General features: G+C 39.5%; 1 protein-coding gene across 15 annotated transcripts in view; it reads right to left on the bottom strand.

Moving 5' to 3' along the window:
• bptf (bromodomain PHD finger transcription factor) overlaps window positions 1–20,951 on the bottom strand; it is a 170,496-nt gene extending 149,545 nt beyond the window's left edge. For 12 of the 15 annotated variants that reach the window (XM_059948291.1, XM_059948300.1, XM_059948295.1 and 9 more), the window contains exons 1-2: window positions 20,403–20,951; window positions 3,441–4,266 (exon numbers count right to left, since the gene is read on the bottom strand). In XM_059948291.1, the coding sequence (XP_059804274.1) occupies window positions 3,441–4,266; window positions 20,403–20,910 (1,334 nt within the window). In that variant the 5' untranslated portion in view covers window positions 20,911–20,951. The remainder of the gene's footprint in view (window positions 1–3,440; window positions 4,267–20,402) is intronic. The other 3 variants (XM_059948301.1, XM_059948303.1, XM_059948304.1) reach the window with 1 other exon arrangement.
• Window positions 20,952–24,083: the final 3,132 nt, after the last annotated feature.

The following is a 24,083-nucleotide window of genomic DNA, read 5'->3' as shown; positions in this document are numbered from 1 at the left end:
CTCTGCATTAGTGTCTCACTGTTTACCCTACCAGCACTCAGCTTGTGTGAAAATAACAAGAAAGGAAAAATCCAAGTCGGAAATCATTGTGTTCTTTATGCTTGTTCTGTTTTTGTATGCTGCATCAGATCCAGAGTAACAATCACTTTGCTCTCTTTTCTCTCCTTTACACTTGTATACTGAAAAATGACAATAAACAATTTTAGGTTTTGATTTTTGAATTGAACAGCAATGAAACGGAATTGCTGTAGGTATGGAGCTCTTAAGACAGCATATGTAGAGTCAAACTTAACCATCTCCTTTCCCCAGCATTTAACCACTCAAATATTTCAAGTACTTACCACTCTCAAGGTAAAAAGCACCCCTCATACCTGGTCCCTGTTCCCTTTCCCCTTATTCTTAACCTACAATTTTTTATACCTCTTATGAGGAAAAGTTTCCTGCAGTGCATTGTCTATTCCAAATTTTATATCACACCTCAATCATGGCTCCACCCTGAACCTCCTCTAGCCCAGGGACAAAAGACATTAGCTTCTCTGGTCTCTCCTCATAACTGAATTGCTACATCCCAGCCAACATTCTGCTGAATCTTCTCTGCACCCTCTTTAGCACTCTTGGATACATACTATATCTTGGGAATCAGAACTGTGCAAGTACTCCAGCTGAGTCTGACCCAAGTTTCATAAAGTTGGAGTAAATCTCCCTATTTCCACATTCAGCACTTTGACTAAAGAAGGCCAGTTAACCTGTATGCCTTCCTAACTACATTATCTCCCTGCAATGCCACTTTCAAGAATCAGTGGGCTTGTATTCCAAGGTCCCTGCGTTCCACAATACTCCTGAAGACCCTGTAATTCATGTTGTACATTTTAAACTCATTCGTGCTCCCAAACTCCCAAAACCTCACAATTGCCTGGATTATACTTCACCTGACATATTTCAGCCAATTTCACCAACTCGTTGTTCTCTCCCTGCACATTAAGATTTGACCATCATTTCACTTAAGTGCACATCAGCAACAACTTTGCTAAAACTCCAAAATTCCAGCATACTCTGGATTTAGTTGCAAAAACCAAAACTGTCAATTAATTTACTGGACCCTATCCATATTAGTACAAGACATTTTAACTCAAACATTGGGTGACAGGTACATGGAACGAGCTGCCAGTGGAAGCTGTGGAGATAGGTTCAATTACATGTTTAAAAGATATTTAGACATGTACCTCTAGAAAAAGATTAAAGGTAAATATGCTATATGCAGACAAATATGACAAACTCAGATAAATATCCTGGTCAGCATGGAGGAGCTGGAACAATGGGACCATTTCCAACTGCAAGATTTTAAAACTCCATGAATGCAGTACACTAAACTGGAAGTGCAATTTTTCATGTGTATATGCTGCCCAGCTGGGATACCCCAGAAGGCAGGTTATACAACACTACTTGGACATAATATTAGCAAGATAATATTCAGACAAGAGAGTTCAATTGATCGTTCAACAGCTTCATTATTTCACCCTATTACAAATTCATTTTGTTCTACCCATAGGTCCTCCCCAATCTTCTCCACTACTTGTTCCAGTTTCCTCTCTCAGTTCTAATGAAATATCTTCAATATACAACACCGTTTCCCTTTCCATTGTCAAAATGTTATCTCTTTCAAACACAATCTCTAGTAGGTGATAGGAAGCATACTGCCTTACATTAATACTCAAAGTCTACCATGAAATGTCAGCAAGATGGAATTATTGACAACAGGTGCAGGAGTAGGCCATTCAGCCCTTCGAGCCAGCACTGCCATTCACTGTGATCATGGCTGATCATCCACAATCAGTACCCCGTTCCTGCCTTCTCCCCATACCCCTTGACTCTGCTATCTTTAAGAGCTCTATCTAACTCTCTCTTGAAAGAATCCAGAGAATTGGCCTCCACTGCCTTCTGAAGCAGAGTATTCCACAGATCCACAACCCTCTGGGTGAAAAAGTTTTTCCTCAGCTCCATTCTAAATGGCCTACCCCTTATTCTTAAACTGTGGTCTCTGGTTCTGGACTCCCCCAACATTGGGAAGATTATAATTGCTTATGAAAAAAGTACCTAATTGGGAATCATTGTCTCTTGGGAACATGTGTATTACAAAACTATCAAGGGAAAACAATAAAATTTCAAAATAACTTGTCCCTAACCAGATTACCTCAGTACTCTTGAAAAGAGAAAATCACAAAATAACAAGGCAATGAGATAAGGTAATGTTGCAAAGTCAAATGCAACTATAAAAATAATGCTCTATATACGGTATCAAGTTCAAGCCCTTTCAGTCTTTCATACATTTTACTGAATTGAAGTTTACCTATCACAATTTCTCAATAATTCACACAAGGAGTTACTTCTGCTGATTTTGTTTTTGTGGTAATGATTGAACAATTACTTCCTGCTCTTCACGGATATCCTAAAGGCACTTGATTCACAGGAACATCCACAAAGAATCTCATTTCAATGCCTCAAAAAAAAAGTGTGTCAGACTTGCAGAATGCACATTGAAAATGCCGCATTGGATACTAGAATATGCAAAAAAAAACTTGATGTCAACAAAACTACTGGCTTGAAGACAACATGACTGTCGTGACTTCATCAACAAAAAAAACAAAAATCTTTCCTGTTACATAAATTTTACTAAAACTTGCAGCGAGTTTGATGTAAATTGTATTTAACTAATCAATTTTATTTGCGGATATATGCTGAAAAAAATCTATTTCTATATGCTTCATGCTGACAAAGGCTTGCCTAAATTACCACAATGCAGCCTTTCAAATTGAAAGAAATGGATTTCGGCTTTTCGGAAAACAGGACACACAAACTGAATCAAAAGATTCTTGGAAGAATTCTTTTCAAATTGTTAACACATGAAGATGTGGCAATTTATCCTCACCTTCCAATTCTCTATCATCATTTAACAAAGTAACAGCGACACAATACAAATTTACCCATCCAAACTAATATCTAGATGCATCAAAAAATGCCAAGAGGAACATTATACAACTCTAAATATTTCTGCTGAAACGCACTTTGGGCCAAAAGTCTGAAAGGATTTTGTATTCTACAGATTTCAGATTCAGATTTTTTTGTACCATGTTCATCAAAACAGACAGTGAAATGTGTTATTTGCATTAACAACCAACATATCCAAGAGGTGTCGGAGGCAGCCTGCAAGTTTCGCCACATACTCTGATGCCAACGTAGCATGCCCACTTCTCGGGGCAGAAAAAACACAGCACAACAAAACAGAACCTAGCAAACAGTATTATGGACACATTTTCAACCCAAGCTAACATTTGGAAATTATTTAAACTCTTTGATTCCTATTTAATTAAGAAATTCTATTTACATTGACCAGAAGTGCGTTTCCGAATTGGGTGAGTTCCATTACTACAAAGTATACTTACATAATAATCCTTCTCGTCAGGAACCAATATTTCCTTCTGTGCCTGTCATATCCTATAGGCTCGTGGCGAACATATGGTTTATTTTTCTGAATTTCAGGCACACAATCAAAAACACCGACCACTTTATGTGCCACGCATATCTCACACTGCCATTCATCCTCTGGCACCTCTTCAAGTGGCGGCTTCACACATTCCAAATGGTATACTGCTGAGCAAGTTTCGCAACAGAGAAGATCACCCAGCTTGTGACATACACGACAGTGGTCATCATACTGAATTACACCCTCAGACATTAACTCCTCACGGGCAATGTTCGTTGTCAGGAACTGATCCACTAAAAATTGAAGAACTTTGATTTTGTTTTCTATTGGTCCATATGGGTAGTCATCCTTTTCCTGATAAGGCAGTACATGATGGTATTCTGGGTCACTTTCACAATAAGCCCGTACCAGTTCTGGCCACGTCATTCCATCTATAAGGTACAATGTAGAATTGATGCTATCTTTTAAGTCAGCAGGACCAAAGGTGGTATTAGAGGAATCCTCTTCTCGTAAAATAGCTTTCAATAAAGCAATGTGCATTTCTGCAATTAACGTGCATTGCTCTTGACCAACCACGGCAGCACAAAAGTCTTCAAAACGGAAAGGTGAAAGTCGCAGGACAGTTCCAAAATTATTCAACACCTCATAAATAGCAATAATGCTCATCAGCTGTTCAGTGGGCACCAATAAATCCTCAGAACATTTTGGAATATCAAGAGGAATAATGTCAGTCTCTTCAAATAGTGGCGACCGTGGCCGGTGGACCCTCATCTGCCTTCTCCTTCCTGTAAATGCAGTAGAAAAATATAATTAAAATTTGTTCAACTTTCAAATCTAATTCTAAGTTCAGTGACAATACTTCTGCATGTCTATGTTTTTAATTCAATTCCATTATTTTTGTTAAGGCAGTGGCATGTTGACATCCAAATCCACATTTGGCTTTTGCTCGATGTGTCAAATATTGTGGGTCCATGGATGACATGAATGGAGGGCACTCAACTGCTTTCTCTCAAACTAGTTGAAGACACTGGTAACCAATATTAAAAGCATCAAAGCTTTGATTACATGGAACCAGTTAAGACACAATCAGAAATTAGATGTATTCAATAATTAAGAATTGCATCTTTGAAATCTTTATAACTAAAAATAGGCTACACTCAAATACACTCAAACCAGCTGTTTCTCAAGTTTTGTTCCCCTTTTTATCATCAATTACAGTATTTTACTTTTTTATTGCATTATCTTAAAACCAAATAAGGAGAGCTTGAAGAGGTCTACTTCTGGAGATAAGACCGTAAGATATAGGAGCAGAAGTGGGCTATTTGGCCCATCAAGTCTGCTCCGCCATTCAATCATGGGATGATCCAATTCTTCCAGTCATCCCCACTACCCTGCTTTTACACCCTACCCTGTGATGCCCTGGCTAATCAAGAACCTATCTATCTCTGCCTTAAATCCACCCAATGACTTGGCCTCCACAGCCACTCGTGGCAACAAATTCCACAAATTTACCACCCTCTGACTAAAGTAATTTCTCCGCATCTCAGTTCTAAAAGGACGTCTTTCAATCCTGAAGTCATGCCCTCTTGTCCTAGAATCCCCTACAATGAGAAATAACTTTGCCATATCTAATCTGTTCAGGCCAACATTTGGAATGTTTCTATGAGATCCCCCCTCATTCTCCTGAACTCCAAGGAATACAGCCCAAGAGCTGCCAGACATTCCTCATACAGTAACCCTTTAATTCCTAGAATCATTCTTGTGAATCTTCTCTGTCACTTCTATAATGATAAATCCGAAATTAGAACATCAAATGGCTCCAATCTTGGACACTTCAAAAATGAGATCCATGCAAATAGGTAAGGAACATAATATTAAAGTTTGCAGAGTCTTCTCCAGAGGCTAAATGAATGACCCACAATGCTGTTAAAACTTCTAGTCTTTTGTTCTGTCGTCCAATTGCACAAATGTATCATTGCATTGGGGTGGAAGAACAGTTCACACAGCTCCAGAGGCTTGGGTGTAATATTCTGCTTCCTCATTCTTCCTGTTCTGATTCCCTCCTCTTCCCATCCCCTACCCCATATTCCAAAAACAGGCGACTTAGCAGGCAACTAAAAAATGGTGGGTGCCAGCAATGTGTGGGGAAATGGGGATGCGAGGGGCGGGGGAAGCAAAATTAGCATGGAGAACCTGTATCTTTAATGCATAACTTACACAGACATTCATCAGAACACTGTCTTTGGCTTTCATTATCCAATGTAATGAAGCTTTCTGACTAATGACCATTACAAGTTAACTACAGGAAATGCAGCCATTTAACATGTCAACATACATCTTTTCCATCCCCTCACGTAGAGGATGGAAAATTCCCAAACTTTCAACTCTCAGATAATAGACTTACAGGAAAGGTAAAACAATTCTAAAAATGTTTCAGAGATAGCAACAAGGGCAGCTAGTTTTCTCACATCTTCCCTCTCGCCTACTGGAATACCTGCACTGGGTAAGACATCATCAAGATGTGCAATGGAATACAAATATACCAATTTAAACTTCTTGCAGATCAATGGGATCACTTGTCTATTCCAAATAGAAGCCAAAGTTTTAAAAAATACAAATATACTTTTAGAACTGTAAATTATTTTCTAAGAGCTGAAGCACAACCCAGATCATGGATGAACTTTAAAATAATTGTGACATGCTGCTAATAAGGCAGTATATTGAAGATAATTATTATTTACTTTATGTAATTGTAGTATTTTGCATAAATCAGTAAGCATATTTGTTTCTGGGGAGCAGCTTTTATTAATACCTTTTTGGAAACATTAAGTCATGTCATTAAATTGTGACTGAAGAGTATTTTTCCTAGTACATATCTCTTTAGTGAATTGCAAGTCTTTGCTCTAATCCAAGTATGCAACTGGTTTAGTTTGCAAGATCTGCTGCACAAACAGGCAAGCTCTGAGTCAAAGGGTGAATGGAAAAAGTGTGTGCATCAGGAAAAGCCAAGACGAAGGTTAGAGATCAAAAGAGTGTGAGTAGGCTGGATAGTCTGGGCAATTGTAAAATACATTTAATATTGCAGAACACATATTTTTAAGTAGGGCCTTGGCCACAGCAGGTTTCAGAACCTATAAGGAAAAGGAAATATAAACAAAAACTATTATAACTGCTTTTCAAATTATGTCAAGAATTATTTGTATTTAGACGGTATCTCTAATATAAAATAAGGCATACACAGAAAACAAATCAAATGAAAACCTGCAGAGTTTCCGGGTGTCAAGATCTCGGAGGACCTAACCTGGTCCCAACATATCGATGTACTTATAAAGAAGGCAAGACAGTGACTATACTTCATTAAGAGTTTGAAGAGATTTGGTATGACAACAAAAACACTCAAAAACTTCCATAGATGTACCTTGGAGAGCATTCTGACAGGCTGCATCACTGACTGGTATTGGGGCCGGGGGGGGGGCTACTGCACAGGACCAAAAGAAGCTGCAGAGGATTGTAAATTTAGTCGGCTCCATCTTGGATACTAGCCTACAAAGTATCCAGGACACCTTCAAGTAGCAGTGTCTTAGAAAGGCAGCGTCCATTATTAAGGACCCCCTGCAACCAGGGCATGCCCTTTTCTCACTATTACCATCAGAAGCCTGAAGGCACACACTGAGCGATTCAAAAACTGCTTCTTCCCCTCTGCCATCTGATTCCTAAATGGACATTGAACCCATGAATGCTACCTCACTTTTTAAAAATATATATTATTTGTTTTTGCACGATTTTTAATCTATTCCATATATGCACACTGTAATTGATTTACTTATTATTATATTTTTCTTCTTCTTCTTCTATCTTATGTATTGCATTGAACTGCTGCAAAGTTAACAAATTTCACGACACAGGCCAGTGATAATAAACCTGATTCTGAGAACCATAAACAAAAATAACAATGAAAGGTGAATTTCATCAACTCAGAGCTTCCCTCCTTCCTAACAGAAGAAGCACAGATTCCACCTACACTGGCTTCTAGCTCAGACGATATGACTGGGTAATAAATTCAGAAACATACATACACATTTATCAAGATGTGGACTCCACACAATAAAATTCAAATGTATCGTTTCACAGAAATCCGTGATTTAAATTTCTTGCAGAGAGAAAAGTGGAATAAGAGAGATTAAAGCAATTAGTTGTATTGTGGTTAACTTCAACATTACTGATAGTGGAAGCAGCTATCCATTCCATGAAATGTTTCCCTGGTGAACAAGTAGCAATGAGAGACAGAGTGAGAGATCACAGAAATTAGCAAAAGAATTGTCAAATCAAAATGCATAATATTGAGAAAAAATTCACAGATCATAAGAGCACTGGACCAAAGATCTTGAGGTAAATCTTTACCGTGGAAATTTGTAGAAGTTAATTCGATGAATATTGGACAGCAGAAATTTTAAATATTTTACTACGAAAGCTACTAGATTTATGATAATGCCCAATTCCAACTCTAAATACAAGTTATAAAACAAGAAATTATCAAGAATGCAACTAAGGTTGAGCAGTAAATGTGACTTTCCCACTTTTATCAAAGTTGGCAGAATTAAAGAAAGAAACTGACATTATTCTGCGTAAATATCTTTAGGCGAGTAAACTTTAAAATATTTTGAAAATAAAGCAAATTTTTGCATATTACACCAATGACATAGACTAAGTAATTCACTAAAATGCCTTACTTCCAGCAGTTTTGTCACTTTTTTTAAATGTTCAAGTTTTGAACGGTTAATGAGAAAAACATTTTTGTTAATGTTCAAAATGCATCCAGTCATACTGCAAAGCACAAAATTCTGCGGCTTCAAAATCATTACTACTGATGCCATTATGAAACCAAACCTCTTCATGTCACCTTCAAGTAACATTTCAATATGTCAACACAAAGAATTCAGCTTGACCATGTATTGACATTATTTGAAATACCAAATGACTGATGAAGTTCAAGGGTGTTGGGGAAGTAAGAAATGATTCTTTGATTCTGGTAAATAGTGGGTTAAGATTAGGTGCCAGCTTGGAAACACCAAATGACAACTTAAGACAAAAAAGCAGATTAACACAGGAAAGCCTTCAAATGCAACAATTCAGTTGAGGCAAATAAAGGCAAAAAAAGGGGGAGAGAGTGGAAGAAAATAAAATTAGAGAATATCAAATCACATATCTCACAACACTTGAATTGTGTTGCTTCTTTTGGCAAACAAGTGATTACTCACTGTGAAAGCAATATCACTTTCTGTGATATGTAACAAGATATTGCTTCTCTCAAACTACACTGCTTGATCATACATTTCATTCAGAATTAAATCACTACTCTTGAGCATTCTTTCCCTAGTTTCACCAAATAAATTGACAACTGACTGGCACATCTGGGGAGAGGACAGTGGAGCATGGGAGAAAAGAAAGGGTGGGGGGAGCCGACGGTGGTAATGGGCAGTTTAGAGAAGGGGTGAGATGGCAACCAGCATAGGAAATGGATAAAGAGGGGGGGAAGAGATAAATTACTGGAACTCGGAGAAATCAATGTTCATACCATTAAGGCTGATTTATAGTTGTGCATATGGGCTACGCCATAGCCCTGATTTTCACTTCTGCGTCGCTCTACGCCATAGCGAGCATGCATTGGTGTGTACCAAGACGCTAGTTGGCGGTGGGGTTTCTATGCCACTGTGTTGAGACATGGACAAGGAAATGCATTTCAAACATTTTTGCATATCGGCAGGTAGATTTGGCGATGTGGTTCATCTATTTCGCATTGGTGTACAGACATGACAGAGAAGCAACCACAAATGCATAGGAGGAAATGAAATGCTACCAAGCGGACCAATCACAGTTGTTGCGGTCTGCGTCGCTGCAACGTGTGAGTTACTACTTTGAGGAGGGGCATGTCACCCTACAGCGCCGATGCAAATCACAAGTATAAATCAGCCTTTAGGTTGGTAGCTACCCAAGGTGTGCTCCTCCAACCTGAGTGGTCTCATCGTGTCATCCACCATGGACTGGCATGTAAGATTAGGAATGGGGCTTGAAATTAAAATGGTTGGCCACTGGGAAATCTATTTTTTGTAGTTGGATGGAGCAAAGGCGCTCTATGAAGCACTCCCCCAATCTCCATTAGGTCTCAACCATGTAGAGGATGCTGCACCGGAAGCATCATATACAGTAGATGCCCCTGTCGGGCTTGTGTGGTGTTGCCTCACCTGGAAGGACTGTTGAGGTCCTAAATGGGGGTGAGGGAGGTGGTTCAGGGGCATGTACAGCACTTGTTCCAGTGCCAGGAGAGAGATAGTGGGAGAAATAAGTGGACACAGGAGTTCACATAGACAGTGCTTTGGATTTGCTATACCAAAGTACAGCAAAAAGTTGTCTTGCATAATGTCCAGTCATTACACAATGCACTGAGATAGTACCAGGTAAAACAATAGCAGAATGCAGAATGAAGTGCAAAGGCTACAGGGAAAGCGTAGTGCAGTTAGACGCACAGACATCCTTCTCAACATTACTACTCTTCAGTTGCTTTTTGTTATCCACTAGTATAACATATTTCACCAAAGACCCTTTGCTTCCTGTGATTAATGACCACTCCATTAGTTACATAGAGCAACACAGCATAGATCCAGTCCCTTTGGTCCAATGAATACACACCGACTATGTTGCCCCCTAGCTAGTCCCAATTTCCTGCATTCGGCACATATCCATCCAGGCTCCTCCCCTCCATGTGGGGAGGAGTGCTTCTACAATGATACTATGGTATCTGTCTCAATCATTTCCTCTGACAACTCATTCCATATACTCATCACCCTCTTCTTGAGAAGGTTGGCAGTCATATCCCTTTTAAATCAATGCCCTCTCATGCTAAATATATATCCCATAGTTTTGGACTTCCTACCTTGGGGAAAAGACCCTTACCATCAACCTGTGCCTCACAATTTTAAACACTTCTGCAAAGTCACCCCTCAATTTCTTATGTTCCAAAAAAATAAAGAACTAGCCTGGAAACCTCTCCTTATAACACAGGCCCTCTAGTCCTGGGCAATATCGGAGTAAATCCTTTCTGCAATCTTTCAAGTTTAAGCCCATCTTTCCTATAACAGGGTGACCACAACTGTGCACAGTAGTCCAAGTGCAGCCTCACCTACCAGTGATTTGTACAACTGCAACATAATGTTCCAGTTCCTTTTCTCAATGCTCTGACTGATGAAGGACAGCATGCTAAATGCCTTTTCCATTGTTCAATTCCAGTAATTCCTTAGTCCAATCCTAATTTCATTTTTTTCAAATCAGATGCTAGCATTCTGCAATGATTATTCTCAAAGTTTAAGCTAAAAACCATAATTTGAAGCAAGTCACCAGTTATTTTTAAATCAATAATCGATTACTACCAGATGCAAGTTTTAAACTTTGCTGTGCAAAAAATAATGTTAAAATAATTAATTTACAGTCAGGCACCCGAAATTGTTTTTAATATAAATTTTGATTTACTTGTTTATATTTTTGTCTTCTGCATTCACGTGCCAGTAGAAAAGACCAAATGTTAGATTTCCAAATGTTCACTTTCCTAAAATTTAAATGTTATAGATGTTAGAGAAATTTTTCTAGCTACGTTGGCACTGGAAGCATGGCAACAATGGTGGGCTGCCCCCAGCACGTCCCTAGAAGTTGGTCATTGACACAAATAATGCATTTCACATGTGACAAATAAAGCTACAGCTAAAGCTAATTAAAGTTCTAAGTTAATCCATTAGAATTATGTTCTAACACCTTACACCTCTTTCATAACCTGGACACTGTGGCCCTTGGTCACAATAGCGCAATATGCTACTTCCAATTAAGGGCTTATTTAAGAGAAAAATTAGGTCAAACAATGTTATTGCTGAAATCTAATGAAATAGAAACTTTAATTCAAAAAGGAAAAGCTAAAAAATTTATTTCTTGTATGTATAGCTTGTTTCAAATACAGGCAATTAAACAAGGAGTCCATAAGTCAAGACAAAAATGGGAAAGTGACTTGAATATTAAAATTGAAGAAACAAATTGGTCAAGACTATGTCTTGACAGTATGACAAATACAATAAATGTCCGGTTAAGATTAGTGCAATATAATTTTTTTTACATCAATTATATATTACACCACAAAAAATAAATTAATTAAATCCAAATTTATCTGATCAGTGTTTCCGATGTAACCAAGAAATTGGTACTTTTTTACATTCTACTTGGTCTTGTTCTAAAATTCAACCTTTTTGGACAACTTTAAGAGTTTTATTGAACTTCCACAAAATCCAATATTATTTTTATTAGGCAATATTGAAGGGATAAAATCAAAACCCAAATTGAATAAATATCAGAAAGAATTTATAAAAATTGCATTGGCAGTAGCCAAAAAGGCTATTGCAGTTACTTGGAAATCAGATGCAAACTTAAGTATAGATCATTGGAAGAATGAAATTTCCAGCTGTATTCCACTTGAAAAAATTACTTATAATTTAAGAGATAAATATGAAACATTTTTGAAAATTTGGCACCCTTATTTACAAAAGACAGGATTAAATATATAGGTGCTCTGAAGATAAAATAATTGGTTATTTGGGGAAAGAAATAAATATATATACTAAAGTTATTACGAACTCTGTGGAGCAAGTGGGGATCTTCCGATATCCAGGCACTCTTTCTCTCTTTCTTTCTTTTTTATTCTTTTTTCCTATAGGGATGTTAGGGGGGAGGGGCTAAGGGGAGGGGGGGAAGGGTATATATTTTTTTCTCTTTCTGTAATTATTTGAAAACGCAATAAAAAAAGTTTTTTTTAAAAAAAGCACAATATGCTTACTAGCTGGTGTGTGTAGCAACAGTTAGATTTGCAGATCAACTGTTACCCATGGCAAAATACCCTAATACAAATAATTTAAAAGCAAAGAAAATATGGGGGGAAAAGAAAAGAACAAGGGGACAAAATAGCCACTGCTACTCAATTCTTTCAAAATGTGATGCAGGATTTTCAATTTGAGTACAGTGTCAAAACAAGCTGTCCAGCTTGTCTAAAATGATAGTGGTTTCAATCGCATAACCAGTCAGCAGTATGTTTACTCATTCCAAAAGCTACCAGGCTGAAATTACAAGCTCACTATAATTAACAGAACTATACACCATGTCACCAAAGCTATCCATAAGAATAGTGTCAGACATTGGCAAATTTCAAATAGTGCTTATAAAGGTTAACTATTCAGTATGTAGGCAATCAAGCAGGTAAACAATATAGGGCATTCCCCTATTGCTGTTCATCTATAATGCATATTAACTCACTAGAAATACACAGTTTAACAGACTACCTCTGTTCCCTAAAAATGATGTCACTCCCAAATTACAATAACACTGATCATGGCAGTACCTCTTAAATAACAAAGTACTTCTCTATTTTGTAACCAAAAGATCAAAAATATACTATCTCCAAACTGCTTGAAACATGTTAAAATAACTAGTTCTTGAATTCTATCAAAGTCAAACAAACTGCAGTTTTTAATTACAGGTATTCATTCTCAAATGTTCAATAACCAGAGTCAAATTGCATTCTTGTACCAAAGCCATCCACTCCTCATGACCCTTCTTGTCTGTCCCCCAACCCATAATGCTCTGGTAGGCTGACCTCTTTTTCCTCAGTTTCAGTACCGTTTTTCCGATTTTTTTCTACCAAGGAACACAAGGAGACCAGCACCTGGTGCATCAAGTCCACTCTAACATTTAAAGTTATCTGCCCTAGGCCTGAACTCCTCTTCCATACTAGTTTCCAAAGCCCCAAATTCTCCAATCTTCAGTTAGCCAATCAATAGCCTGTTATCTCTATTGAGTCAATTATACTGTTAAAAACACAAATAAAATCACCAAAAGAAAACTTAATATGGGATGCAAATTGGAACACAAGTTTCATAAGTTTATTATTCAGGTACAAGTCAGAGTTACAAGTCTGGAGAAAAAAAAATCTTACCTTTGAAATGCTTTGTTTTAGTAACTAAAAAGTAATGTGATACTGCAAATTCAGAACATTGCCAACTCATTAAAGATTCTGATTTTGAGCCAGATTAAGTCTGCAAACTGAAGATATTTCTCCTGCTCATCCCTAAGCTTAGGAGGAGACAATGGCACCTAACAGCAACTCCTTTGCTTGCATCTTCGAAAACAGCTCTATTTCCATCTTTAATATCTCTACTTTTCCCTTTAAGGGTTCTTTTGAAGATGCTAACCTGGAGTTGCACGCTGACTTCAGTTCTTTGTGGGAATGGGACATGCTCTTGGGGTTCTACAACTGGCCACTATTTGATATGGAAGGATGCGGTGATTAGCTCACCTTTGGAGTTCCAGGAGCTCATGGCTCGCCAGACTGGCTGACCGAATCTCTGGCTGTGTGCCAAGAGACCCAAGCTCTTTGAGCAAACGGACTTTTAACATTGTAATCAGCGAGTTATGTCTCCCCTCTCGCTGTGAAACGAAGACACCTCTTTCTCCCTTATTAGGGAGAGAGAGAGAGAAAGAGCCTGTGGTATGTCGAATACCAGGTGAACGAGTAGTCTTTAGGGTACTGCAAGTGTATCTTTGCTGTTGCTTTGCTGCATGTTTGAGTGCTTGGAGGTGGGTGCCAATACTTTTTTTTGCTGGTGGGGGACTGGGGATTGTTGCTTTGCTGCTGCTAACGTGTAAGAGGAGGGAGTTGGAGGGGGGCTGTGGGGTTCTAACATTTAACTGTCATTCATTCTTTGGGGACACTCCTCTGTTTTTGTAGATGGTTGCGAAGAAAAAGCATTTCAGGATGTATATTGTATACATTTCTCTGACATTAAATGTACCTTTGAAACCCTTATGTTCCAAAAGTCTTCTGTTTTCCTTTCAACAGGTCACAGATTGATGTTTTATTTTTCAGTGTGGGGTCTTCAAGAACAATTTGCATTCATAAGTTTGAATAGAACTTGACAAAAGGGAAAGAATTTCTAAAAATATAAGTACTAAATACACTCTCAAATATTATTCGTCAAACTAAGACATCTACATTTATAGAATTTTATGTACATTAATACTGCGAACTCACTCCATCAGCCTTCCAACCATCTCTGCCAAAACAGTTGTCAGCAACAATTAAACAAAAGATGTCCAAAGTAGCACACATGGAACGTTGGAGGAACTCAGGAGGTTAGACAGCATCAAACTGTCCTGATTAAGGGTCTCAGCCTAAAACATCAACCATTTATTCAGTTCCATAAAAGCTGCCTGACCTGCTGAGTCCCTCCAGCATTTTGTTTGTGTTCCTCTGGATTTCCAGCACCTGCAGAATCTTGTGCTTATGTTTAATTAGAACTATTTAAAATTATTGTCTACAAATTCTTTGCATAAGTAGAATCACTAACCAAATGTAAATACTCCAAGTATTTGCATTCCTCCCATCTTACAGGTAATACACTCATTTCATTCAGAATTGTAATTACTCAATTTAAGAGCGTACCTTAAATCTCATTGTTTTCAATTCATGATCTTAAACTCTTAGGAACAGTAGAAAGTAATTTGGACACCTACTAGCTACACCAATATTATCATTATTCCTTTCAAACTCTCAACCTAAAACAAGTTTGCTTGATTGCTTAAATGTAATGCTTCTCTAGTTCTAACCTATGTGTATCAAAATCTTTACATACAAATCTTGCGAACAATGTCTTAAAGCCACAACAAAAACGAGCATCCGTAATGCTGGAATTAGGGCAGGGTATCTATTTCATAATTACCAGTAATGTGTGATGTATGATTTATGGTCAAAGCATCAGGATGAAGAAGAAAGTCAGCCTCTTTTTCACTAAACCATACCATCACCATTGGACTCTGAATATATAAATACGTTCATTGTTATCGCAGTTCTAACATTTTTTTTCCAGGATTGTTCAGGTTAATTGCTGTTTATGTTTAGCTATGCACCCAGAATTGTCTTTTCACACAAGCTAAAATTTGAAGCTTGTAAGTATAATTCTCATAAATCAATCGAAATCTGCTACTTCAAAGCTAGAAACCGAGAAACCACAGTTATGGTATAAAACCATTAACATTTTGGTACCAGCAATTATCAGTTTCCCAAGTTTCCCAACCCTTCTGTGGAAAGCTAACTTTATTTTACTGCTACTCCTGGTTCATACGAAGATGTACACCATATAGCAGGAGAAAATACAAATGAAAACTGTTTCCTACTAATTCATGAAGCAGTATTTCTTTCCAAACATTTTTGTCCAAAAACAATGTACTACATTGAGCAAATTCACTGTTATACAGTCAACAGTTTTATACTGAACTGTCAGTAGCCAAGTTGTTTCATAGTGCATTGCAATAGTTAGGCATAGTGAAGACAATGCTTTGAACTTGCACACTAAATACATTACAAACAATTGGGATGGAGTAATATCCGCAAGAGATTCTGCAGATGATGGAAATCTAGAGCAACACACAAAACGCTGGAGGAACTCAGCAGGTCAGACAGCATCTTTGGAGAGGAAGAAATAGTCAATACTTCGGGCCGAGGCTCTTCATTTGGAACTGATGAAGAGTTTCAGCCAAAGCGTCCAATGTTAATTCATTTCTATAGATACTGCCTGACCTGCTGAGTTCCTCCAGCATTTTGTGCATGGAGTAACAGCATTTTGTCTCTCTTCTTTTCAATAAAGGCCACTTTACTATATGTTTGCATTAGTCTAACCACTACTGTCCACAGAAATATTACTAGAATAACATTCTGAATGAAAAAAATACTCATGTTCAGACAACCCCCGAAGTTAATTAGTTAAGATCAGGTTGGATAGGAGTCATTATAAACATTCTTAACTATTTAAAAGTAATGCATAATTTAGAGATTTCATCTGTGTTAAGTTTACAGTATTTTCAAAAGAAAATACAAATTTAATTTTTTTTTAAAAGAGATACAGAATGGTAACAAGCCCTTCCAGCTCAACTAGCCCATACTGCTCAATTACACCCAAGTGATTAATTAACCTACTAAACTATATGTCTTCAGAATGTAGGAGGAAAGCGGAGCCACTGGAGGAAACCCACAGGGAGAATGCACAAACTCCTAACAGACCCCAGCAGGAATTGAACCCAAGTTGCTGGCAGTGTAAAGCAATATGCTAACCATGATACTTGCCAAAAGCAACACAAGGAAGAAAAAGTGTTGCCTTCTTTAATATTTAACAATTCCTTAGCAGCATACTTTTATAGAACATGTATAACTTCAGACAGGAAGTTATCAACCTTGAAGCTGCACAGCCAACTCTGAGAGTTGCAAACCAAGCCACTGTCCTGAGACCTGAGCACAAGATTTTGGTCAAAGACTTCACTGTGCTCCTGATAACTAATCACTGTTCACTGGTAAAATGTTGTCTTCTGCTTGGATATTAACGCTACCAGCCCTCTCAGACAGATGGAATAGATCTTTTCTGGAGTGTAGTAGAACACACACCATGGTGTGTTTGCATATACTCAAGAGCGTCACCTGTGTGGATAACTCTGCAGTTCTCACATTGGCTTCTTCAGACATCTTGGTACCCACAAAACCAGAATGAAAGCAAGGTAACCTCGGTCCCAAGGAATTGTTTAATAAAAGACTATCTGAACAGAATCAATGGATTTCTCCCAACTAAGACTTTAGTACTTTTTTTAAGGATTATATTGGTCGACACAACATGGAGGGCTGAAGGGCCTGTACTGTGCTGTATTGTTCTATGATTCTAAGACAATACTCCTTCAAACATAATTCAAATTATTATTTTTTAATAATCTTAATGTTTTAAATAATTTAACTTTTTAAAAGTAAACTTCATCCTCCATAATCAGAGCACATCTTCAACTCAAACACAATGGCATTCTGTTTGGTTTAGGGAACATAATTAGAACTATCTGTAAATAGGATTAGATACAAGCTCCTTCAGTTTGCTTTATTTTAAATGTATGCATACTGGCAAACATATCACTGAGTTAAGCTATCAAGGATATAATCCAGATGCTCTAAATAATTTCACTGTACTGTTAAACCCTTTTCTGAAAAGCAGGAGTACATACACAGCAGCAGAACAAACAGACCTGAGCACATAATTTGGACAGAGCCTTCAGTGCATACTATGAAAACCTCCATTCAGAAGCAACACATTTCAAAAGAGTCATCATACTCGAGCATATATAAAACCAAATCCAACAGTACTATTCAAAGGTAGTTAGTTCTGCCAATGCCCTTCCCAATAAATCAACCAGCATGGTTCAAACAAATTAAATGTTCACTTTGCACAAATTAACTACAAGCCTGTCCCACCCAATCAGTAGCAAAATCTAGTTTTAATCAGTACTAATTGCCCTTTCCATAGATGCTGCCTGACCTGCTGAGTTCCTCCTGGTTTTCAACATCTGCAGAATCTTTTGTCTTTATTAATTAGTACTTTCTCCCAAATACAAACTACTATAATTTGGCCATGATAATGAGAAGAATTAAACTTTTAGAAAAACTTTTTGTTTTAAACAAAGCATGACCATAAAAATATCATTGCAAAGCTTCCTTAGAAAAAAATCATTGCTTCATAAGCAATATAGGTGAGGGGACCAGAGAGAAAGTGCGAGGAAGAAAGGGAAGGAGTATGGGAGGTGGCTGGCAGGGAAAACAGGGACAGACTTGGACCCTGAAATACAAATAGAGATAGTCTCTTAAAAGCAAGATTGCAAGTTTCTTAAAGAATGTTCCAAAGAGAAAAAATGTGCTATGACTAGGAAATACACAGAAAACAAATACATCAGAAGGCTACAGAAGGGTCATAAAAATTGGAGCAACCCGCTCATATAGAGGTAAAATTATGGGTTTTGAAAATAATTAAGCAACATATAATCAAATTGATAGGTTACAGGGGTGCACTTCAGTAGAGAAAGCGGCTATGTGTATACAAAATTCCCCCTAGTAAGGACCTAGACTAGGTGCTAGTTAATGTTTTTGAAGGAGAGCATATTGGGGAGTATCAAAGAAGAAAATCCAGAGAAGATTTTAGCACAGATTTGGGTGTCAGTTGCTTTAAGTGAACACCAGACCAAAGCAGGCATGAAACAGAGCAAGGGCCACAATTTTCCAGTGACTGAATGCAAGAATTTTTTGGTGACTGGCCATGCTCTTTTCTCACTGCTGTTACCAGGAAGGTTGGGACCCACACCACCAGGTTCAGGAATAGTTACTACCCCTCAACCACCAGGCTCTTGAACCAGAGGAGATAACTTCACTAACCCCTCCACTGAACTGTTCCCATAACCAATGGACTCACTTTCAAGGACACTTAACCTCATGTTCCCATTACATTTTGCTTTTTTTTCCTTTTGTATTTACACACCTGCTGTCTTTTGCACATTGGTTGTTTGAGTGTTCTATTCCAGTCTTTCACTGTTTCTAATGTGTTTCTTGGATTTTCTGAGCATGTCCGCAAGAAAATGAATCTCGGAGTTTTATATAGTAACATATATGTACTTTATCAAAGTACAATGAATGTACTCTGAACTTTGAAAGGCAACTTCAAGCGTTGTACAACTTTGGTACTGTTTGAAGGCAAAGGACAAATGCTGAAGTCAGTAATAATTGACTGTGGGCAAGAACACAGAATCCTGAAGGAGAATATTAGCAATTTAAAATGAGAATATTACCAAAATGATTGTTGATCTCCACAATCAAAATGTAAAATGCAGTAATAAAATCGTATAAGTAAATCCAAAATGAAAACATAATTCAACAATTTCCACAAGTAGTCATGGTTCACTGATAAAGATAAAAACATATTGTGGCCCATTCTGATAAAGCAGGAACCAAATTATCACTCGTATAACAAAAAAATTAAGCCGGGGTATTGGAAAATAACGTTTGTAGTTTGAAAAACTACAAGTTATTATTTGCAAGTTTTGTACTGAAATTGTTTGAAACTGTACTTTATCATTTATTTGATTATCACCAAGTTTGAATTTTCATTTCCAAACTTATGCATAAATAGCAGATTTTTAATACTAAAAAGCATGATGCAAGATATTCAAAAATAACCATCACTAGTATTATATTTAGATAATCTGAACACAACTGCAAATTTTTTTAAAATACAATTCCATTTATCCTGACAGTTCAATGTTCCAAAATATTTTAGTAACTATGCCATAATTAAAATTTTTTGGCTCCTTATCACCAACTTATTAAAATCTTTGTATTTAAACAGATTAATATTTAATTTGGACTATAGTTTTGACTTAAAACATCAAAATTACTATGCTTTCCTATACTGTTACACATTTCCAATTTTTTTCAAATCTCTAGTTCTTCATTCATTCCTTTAAACTTATGAAAACTGAAAATAAAGAAATACAAACTCAATTTTAAAACTGTCAGGATAAACAAAAAGCACTTATTTTAGTACTCCTCCTTTCCCAGATGTCAGAAACACTTGGCCTGTCAACATTGACATTCTAAACTTGCTTCCCTCCCTCGCCCCTCACCACCATTTTCCAACGACTCTTGCAGCAGGTGTACAGCAAGACAAGTTGGCAGCACTTTATTTTGGGCATATCCCAACCATTCAACGGTGCTAGAACAAGCTACTGTCTATGATCAAACCCATTCAACTTTTGATCAGTATGACAACTAGGTTGAAATATATTTTCCAACAAATAAAATTTGCCATACTTTTGCAAATGTCATTTACTGGCAACTGTTGCATACATGGTTCCAAAATAGTTTGATGAGCTTTTGCCTGTATAAGTGCTACTTTCAAACAATGCTAACAACCCTGGCGTTAGGCTGATGATCTAACATTTTATGGATGGGAGGAAAGCTGCTGCCGATGTTTCGATGTATTACCTGGAGTACTGCTGTAAGTGCTGTGACTCCTGAAGCTGCTTTCTGTGCAATAACTCGCATCATCGTCGTCTTCCTCCTCTTCTTCCTCATCGCTGGCCTGGTGATAATCCGAATCCTGCTCGTCCTCGTCCTCCTTCCCTCGCTCGTCCTCGTCATCATCCTCGTCTTCCTCCGACACCAGGCTCTCGTCCTCCTCCTCGCTCTCGTGGTCGTCGTAGATCACTTTGTTGACGGTCAGCCTGCGGGACCTGCCGCCCTGCCGCTGCTGCTGGTGGTGCTGCTGATGCACCGTCGCCCGGGCCCTGCCCCGGGTGGCCGTCCTGCCCCCTCGCGGGGTCCGACTCCCTCTACCGCCAGCTTCGGTCGACGAGTGATTGCCCCTCCTGTCCGCTCCTCTGCCCCTGCCCGTCCCGGCGGCCCGGTACCTCAGGCTACCCGCCGGGCCGCCGCCACCTGCGGCCGGCGAAGCATCGAGCGTCTTGGGCGGCCTACCTCTCCTCCCTCTCATGGCGTTCTCACCCCCCCCTCCACTTCAGTCGGCTCAGTTACCCCCCCACCCCGGCCCTTCTCTCTCTTTACCCCCTTCCCCCCTCAGCGGAGACCCTCCCCCCCACCCCCTCCACAAAATGTTGGGATTTATTATTATTATTTTTTCCACAAGAGTCTGTCTGCTCCCTCCGCGGCCGGCCGGCGGGCGGGAGTGAGGCGCCGAGCCCCGCGCACTCGGACTATTATTATTATTTTCCTCCTCTCCCTCACTCTCACGCTCTCTCTCCCTCTCCCCCCTCCCTCCTCTCTCGCCTCCTGCTTCACTCCGATCTTCCGGCATCCATGTTGTATTCGGGGATCGCCGCCATTTTTGTCAACCAGTCAACTGGTCACGTGACGCCTGCCCGCCCTCCCTCCCCCCCCCTCCTCACTTCCAGCCCGGCGCGCGCCGCCGCTTCCCAGGGCCGCGCGCACGCGCGCGCCTGCGGCCGCGAACCAGGTTTGCAATTCCCCCTGAATATATACATAATAAATAAATATAACTGGGTATGTTACTCTGCCCTTTCTTGTGCAGAACCATGTTCATGTTTTTTTTTCAAACTTTAAAATAAAGCGTACAAAGTAAAAATTCTACTTGGGATCTGAACTACACAGCATCTTTATCTTCAGATTTTGCACTGAAGCCGGTTGATTCAGAACAAAAACTTATCTCTTCTTGCAACAAACGCGATCAGCTGTGCGTATTTTGTTATTGGTTACTTTTCCAACCGGAGATAGACTGCGGAGTGGAAAAGGAGCGGAGTAATTTCCGCCTTGGCAATCCACTCCCCGTAATAACAGAAGTAAATAATACTAATAAACCGGAGTTCGGGCCGGTCGATTCACCAGTAGTTTATTAGTTCAGGCTTTAAATCAAATTGATGGAAGGGTCGGAGATTGGCGGTAGGAGCCCAGAGCCAATCAATGCGCTCGTAACATTGAACCCATGGCAACAGCGAATGAAAAGGCCTCTTCCAGAGAAAAGCAAAATAAAGCAACAAATTCCGCAAAGGACACTTTTAAATGTTGAAGTAGAGCTCGTCATTGTTAATTGTGAAATGCTGTTATAATCATTTGAACGAGGGTTACCGCTGCGCATTTTATGCTCTTCCTCCACCACCCTCTTTTACAACGCACACGCACCTTTTAGACGCGTCCGGGGTGGGAAAAGTTCATTGCTCGTTCGGATATTAAAAAAACTAGAGCCGACCGGGGACCCCAATTGTCAAAGTGCGGTGCCGGCGTCCGCTAACCGAGGAGGAAGTGCCACCTGTGCCCGGGATCCCGGTTTCGTCTGACCCGTCCCTTCCCAATCAACTCAGCTGCCCCGAGAGCGCAGAGCAGGACTTGGGTCAGATATGTACATCGGGGGAGAGTTTTCCCCAACTGGAGCAATCCAGGACTCGGGCAGAGTACTGTATCAGTAAAAAAATATTCTGAGTTCAGACAGCATGTGTGGAGAGAGAAATAGACTCCATCAGCATAAATGGGCGCGTCAAATGGCAGGATTCACGGGGCTTGGCAAATGTTGGTATTTTGCAACTCTGGGTGTGTTAGCACCTTTTGTACAGTACCAACAGGGATAACATCTGGGAGGTAACAGTACATGTAGTGGACAGCGAGAGACCTTTTCTCCCCAGGGTGGAAATGACTAATGCAAAATGGCATGTTTTAAGGTGATTTTAGAGGAAAGTATATGGGGGGGGGGTCAAAGGCAAGTTCTTTCAGTAGAGTCACAAACACAAGAAAATCTGCAAATCCTCGAAATCCAGAGAAACACGCACACAAAATGCAAGAGGAACTCAATGGGCCAGGCAGCATCTATGGAAAAGAGTAAACAGTTGACATTCTTCTGCACCGGGAAAGAAAGGATGAGACGTCAGAGCAAGAAGGTGCAGGGAGGGGGAGGAGGAAGTACTAGATGAAACCAGGAGAGGGGGAAGGGATGAAGTAAAGAGCTGGGAAGTTGATTGGTGAAAGAGACGGGGGCTGGGGAAGGGGGGATCTGACAGGAGAGGACAGAAAGCCCTGGAAGAAAGGGAAGGGGAGGAGCACCAGAGGGAGGTGATGGGCAGGTGAGGGGGGGGGGGGAGAACAGGAATGGGGAATGGTGAAGTGGGGGGGCACAGCATGCCATCACATTGAAGGGTACCCAGGTGGCCTCATTGCGGTACAGGAAGCTATAGACTGACGTAAGGGAACAGCAAGTGGAATTGAAATGGGTCTCACCGATATACAGCAGGCCGCACCGGGAGCAGTGGATACAGTAGATGACCCCAACAGACTCACAGCTGAAAAGTCACCTCACCTGGAAGAACTGCTTGGGTTCCAGGGTGCTGGGTGCACAGAGACACATGGGGTGATGGTGGAGGCAGATGCATGAGGGGCATTTAAAGAAACCTTTCGATAGGCACGAGGATGATAGAAAAAAAATGAAGGGCTACAGAGGAGGGAAGGATTAGATTGAGTAGGTTTAAAGGTCAACACATCATGGGGCAAAGGCCCCAAGCTGTTCTATAAACAAAGTGTTCATGGGGTTCTCAAGTTGCAGAGTGGCGCCTATCCACAATCTTAGTGAAAATGCTCTGAAGAGCTGGCTGTGATCTTGTTCAGTCCATATCAATGACCAAAGTGCAAGAGAACAAATGTATGTAGATTATAAAACAACACCTTCCACAAATTCTCCAGCCCTGTCTGTTGTTTGCACAAGTTCTTTTTCCAAATTAGCTTCCCCACAGTTGTACTAAAACAAAGTCCCATGAAGGATCATGGCCCGACTGTTTATTCTCCTCCACGGATGCTGACTGACGTGCTGAGTTCCTCCAGCATTTTGTTTTGTGTAGTTCTTTTAAAAAAAAATGCAACTCTCTTTTCTCCAAGGAAGCATCTCAGGACTCTTCACAGAACTGTAACCGGAAAGAAAAATTATAAAGGACAAGTGGTCCAGCAGCCGGTATTTGTGGAGGCTCATGTGAAGCGAGGAACAGAGGGGAATGTCAGAGTAGAGCCCACTCCAGCACTAGAGACTGAAAGATATCCCAGACATTCAAGTACTGTCCAAATCTTGATTTTATCTTCCATTTACTTGTAAAGTAAAAAATGGCCTGACAATCTCCATGACGTGGTAGAGTCAGACTGTGTTTGCTTCTTACC

The sequence above is a fragment of the Hypanus sabinus genome, chromosome 23 (genome assembly GCF_030144855.1).
Source record: "Hypanus sabinus isolate sHypSab1 chromosome 23, sHypSab1.hap1, whole genome shotgun sequence".
NCBI lineage: Eukaryota > Metazoa > Chordata > Chondrichthyes > Myliobatiformes > Dasyatidae > Hypanus > Hypanus sabinus.
This window is presented reverse-complemented; position numbering and strand designations above follow the sequence as displayed.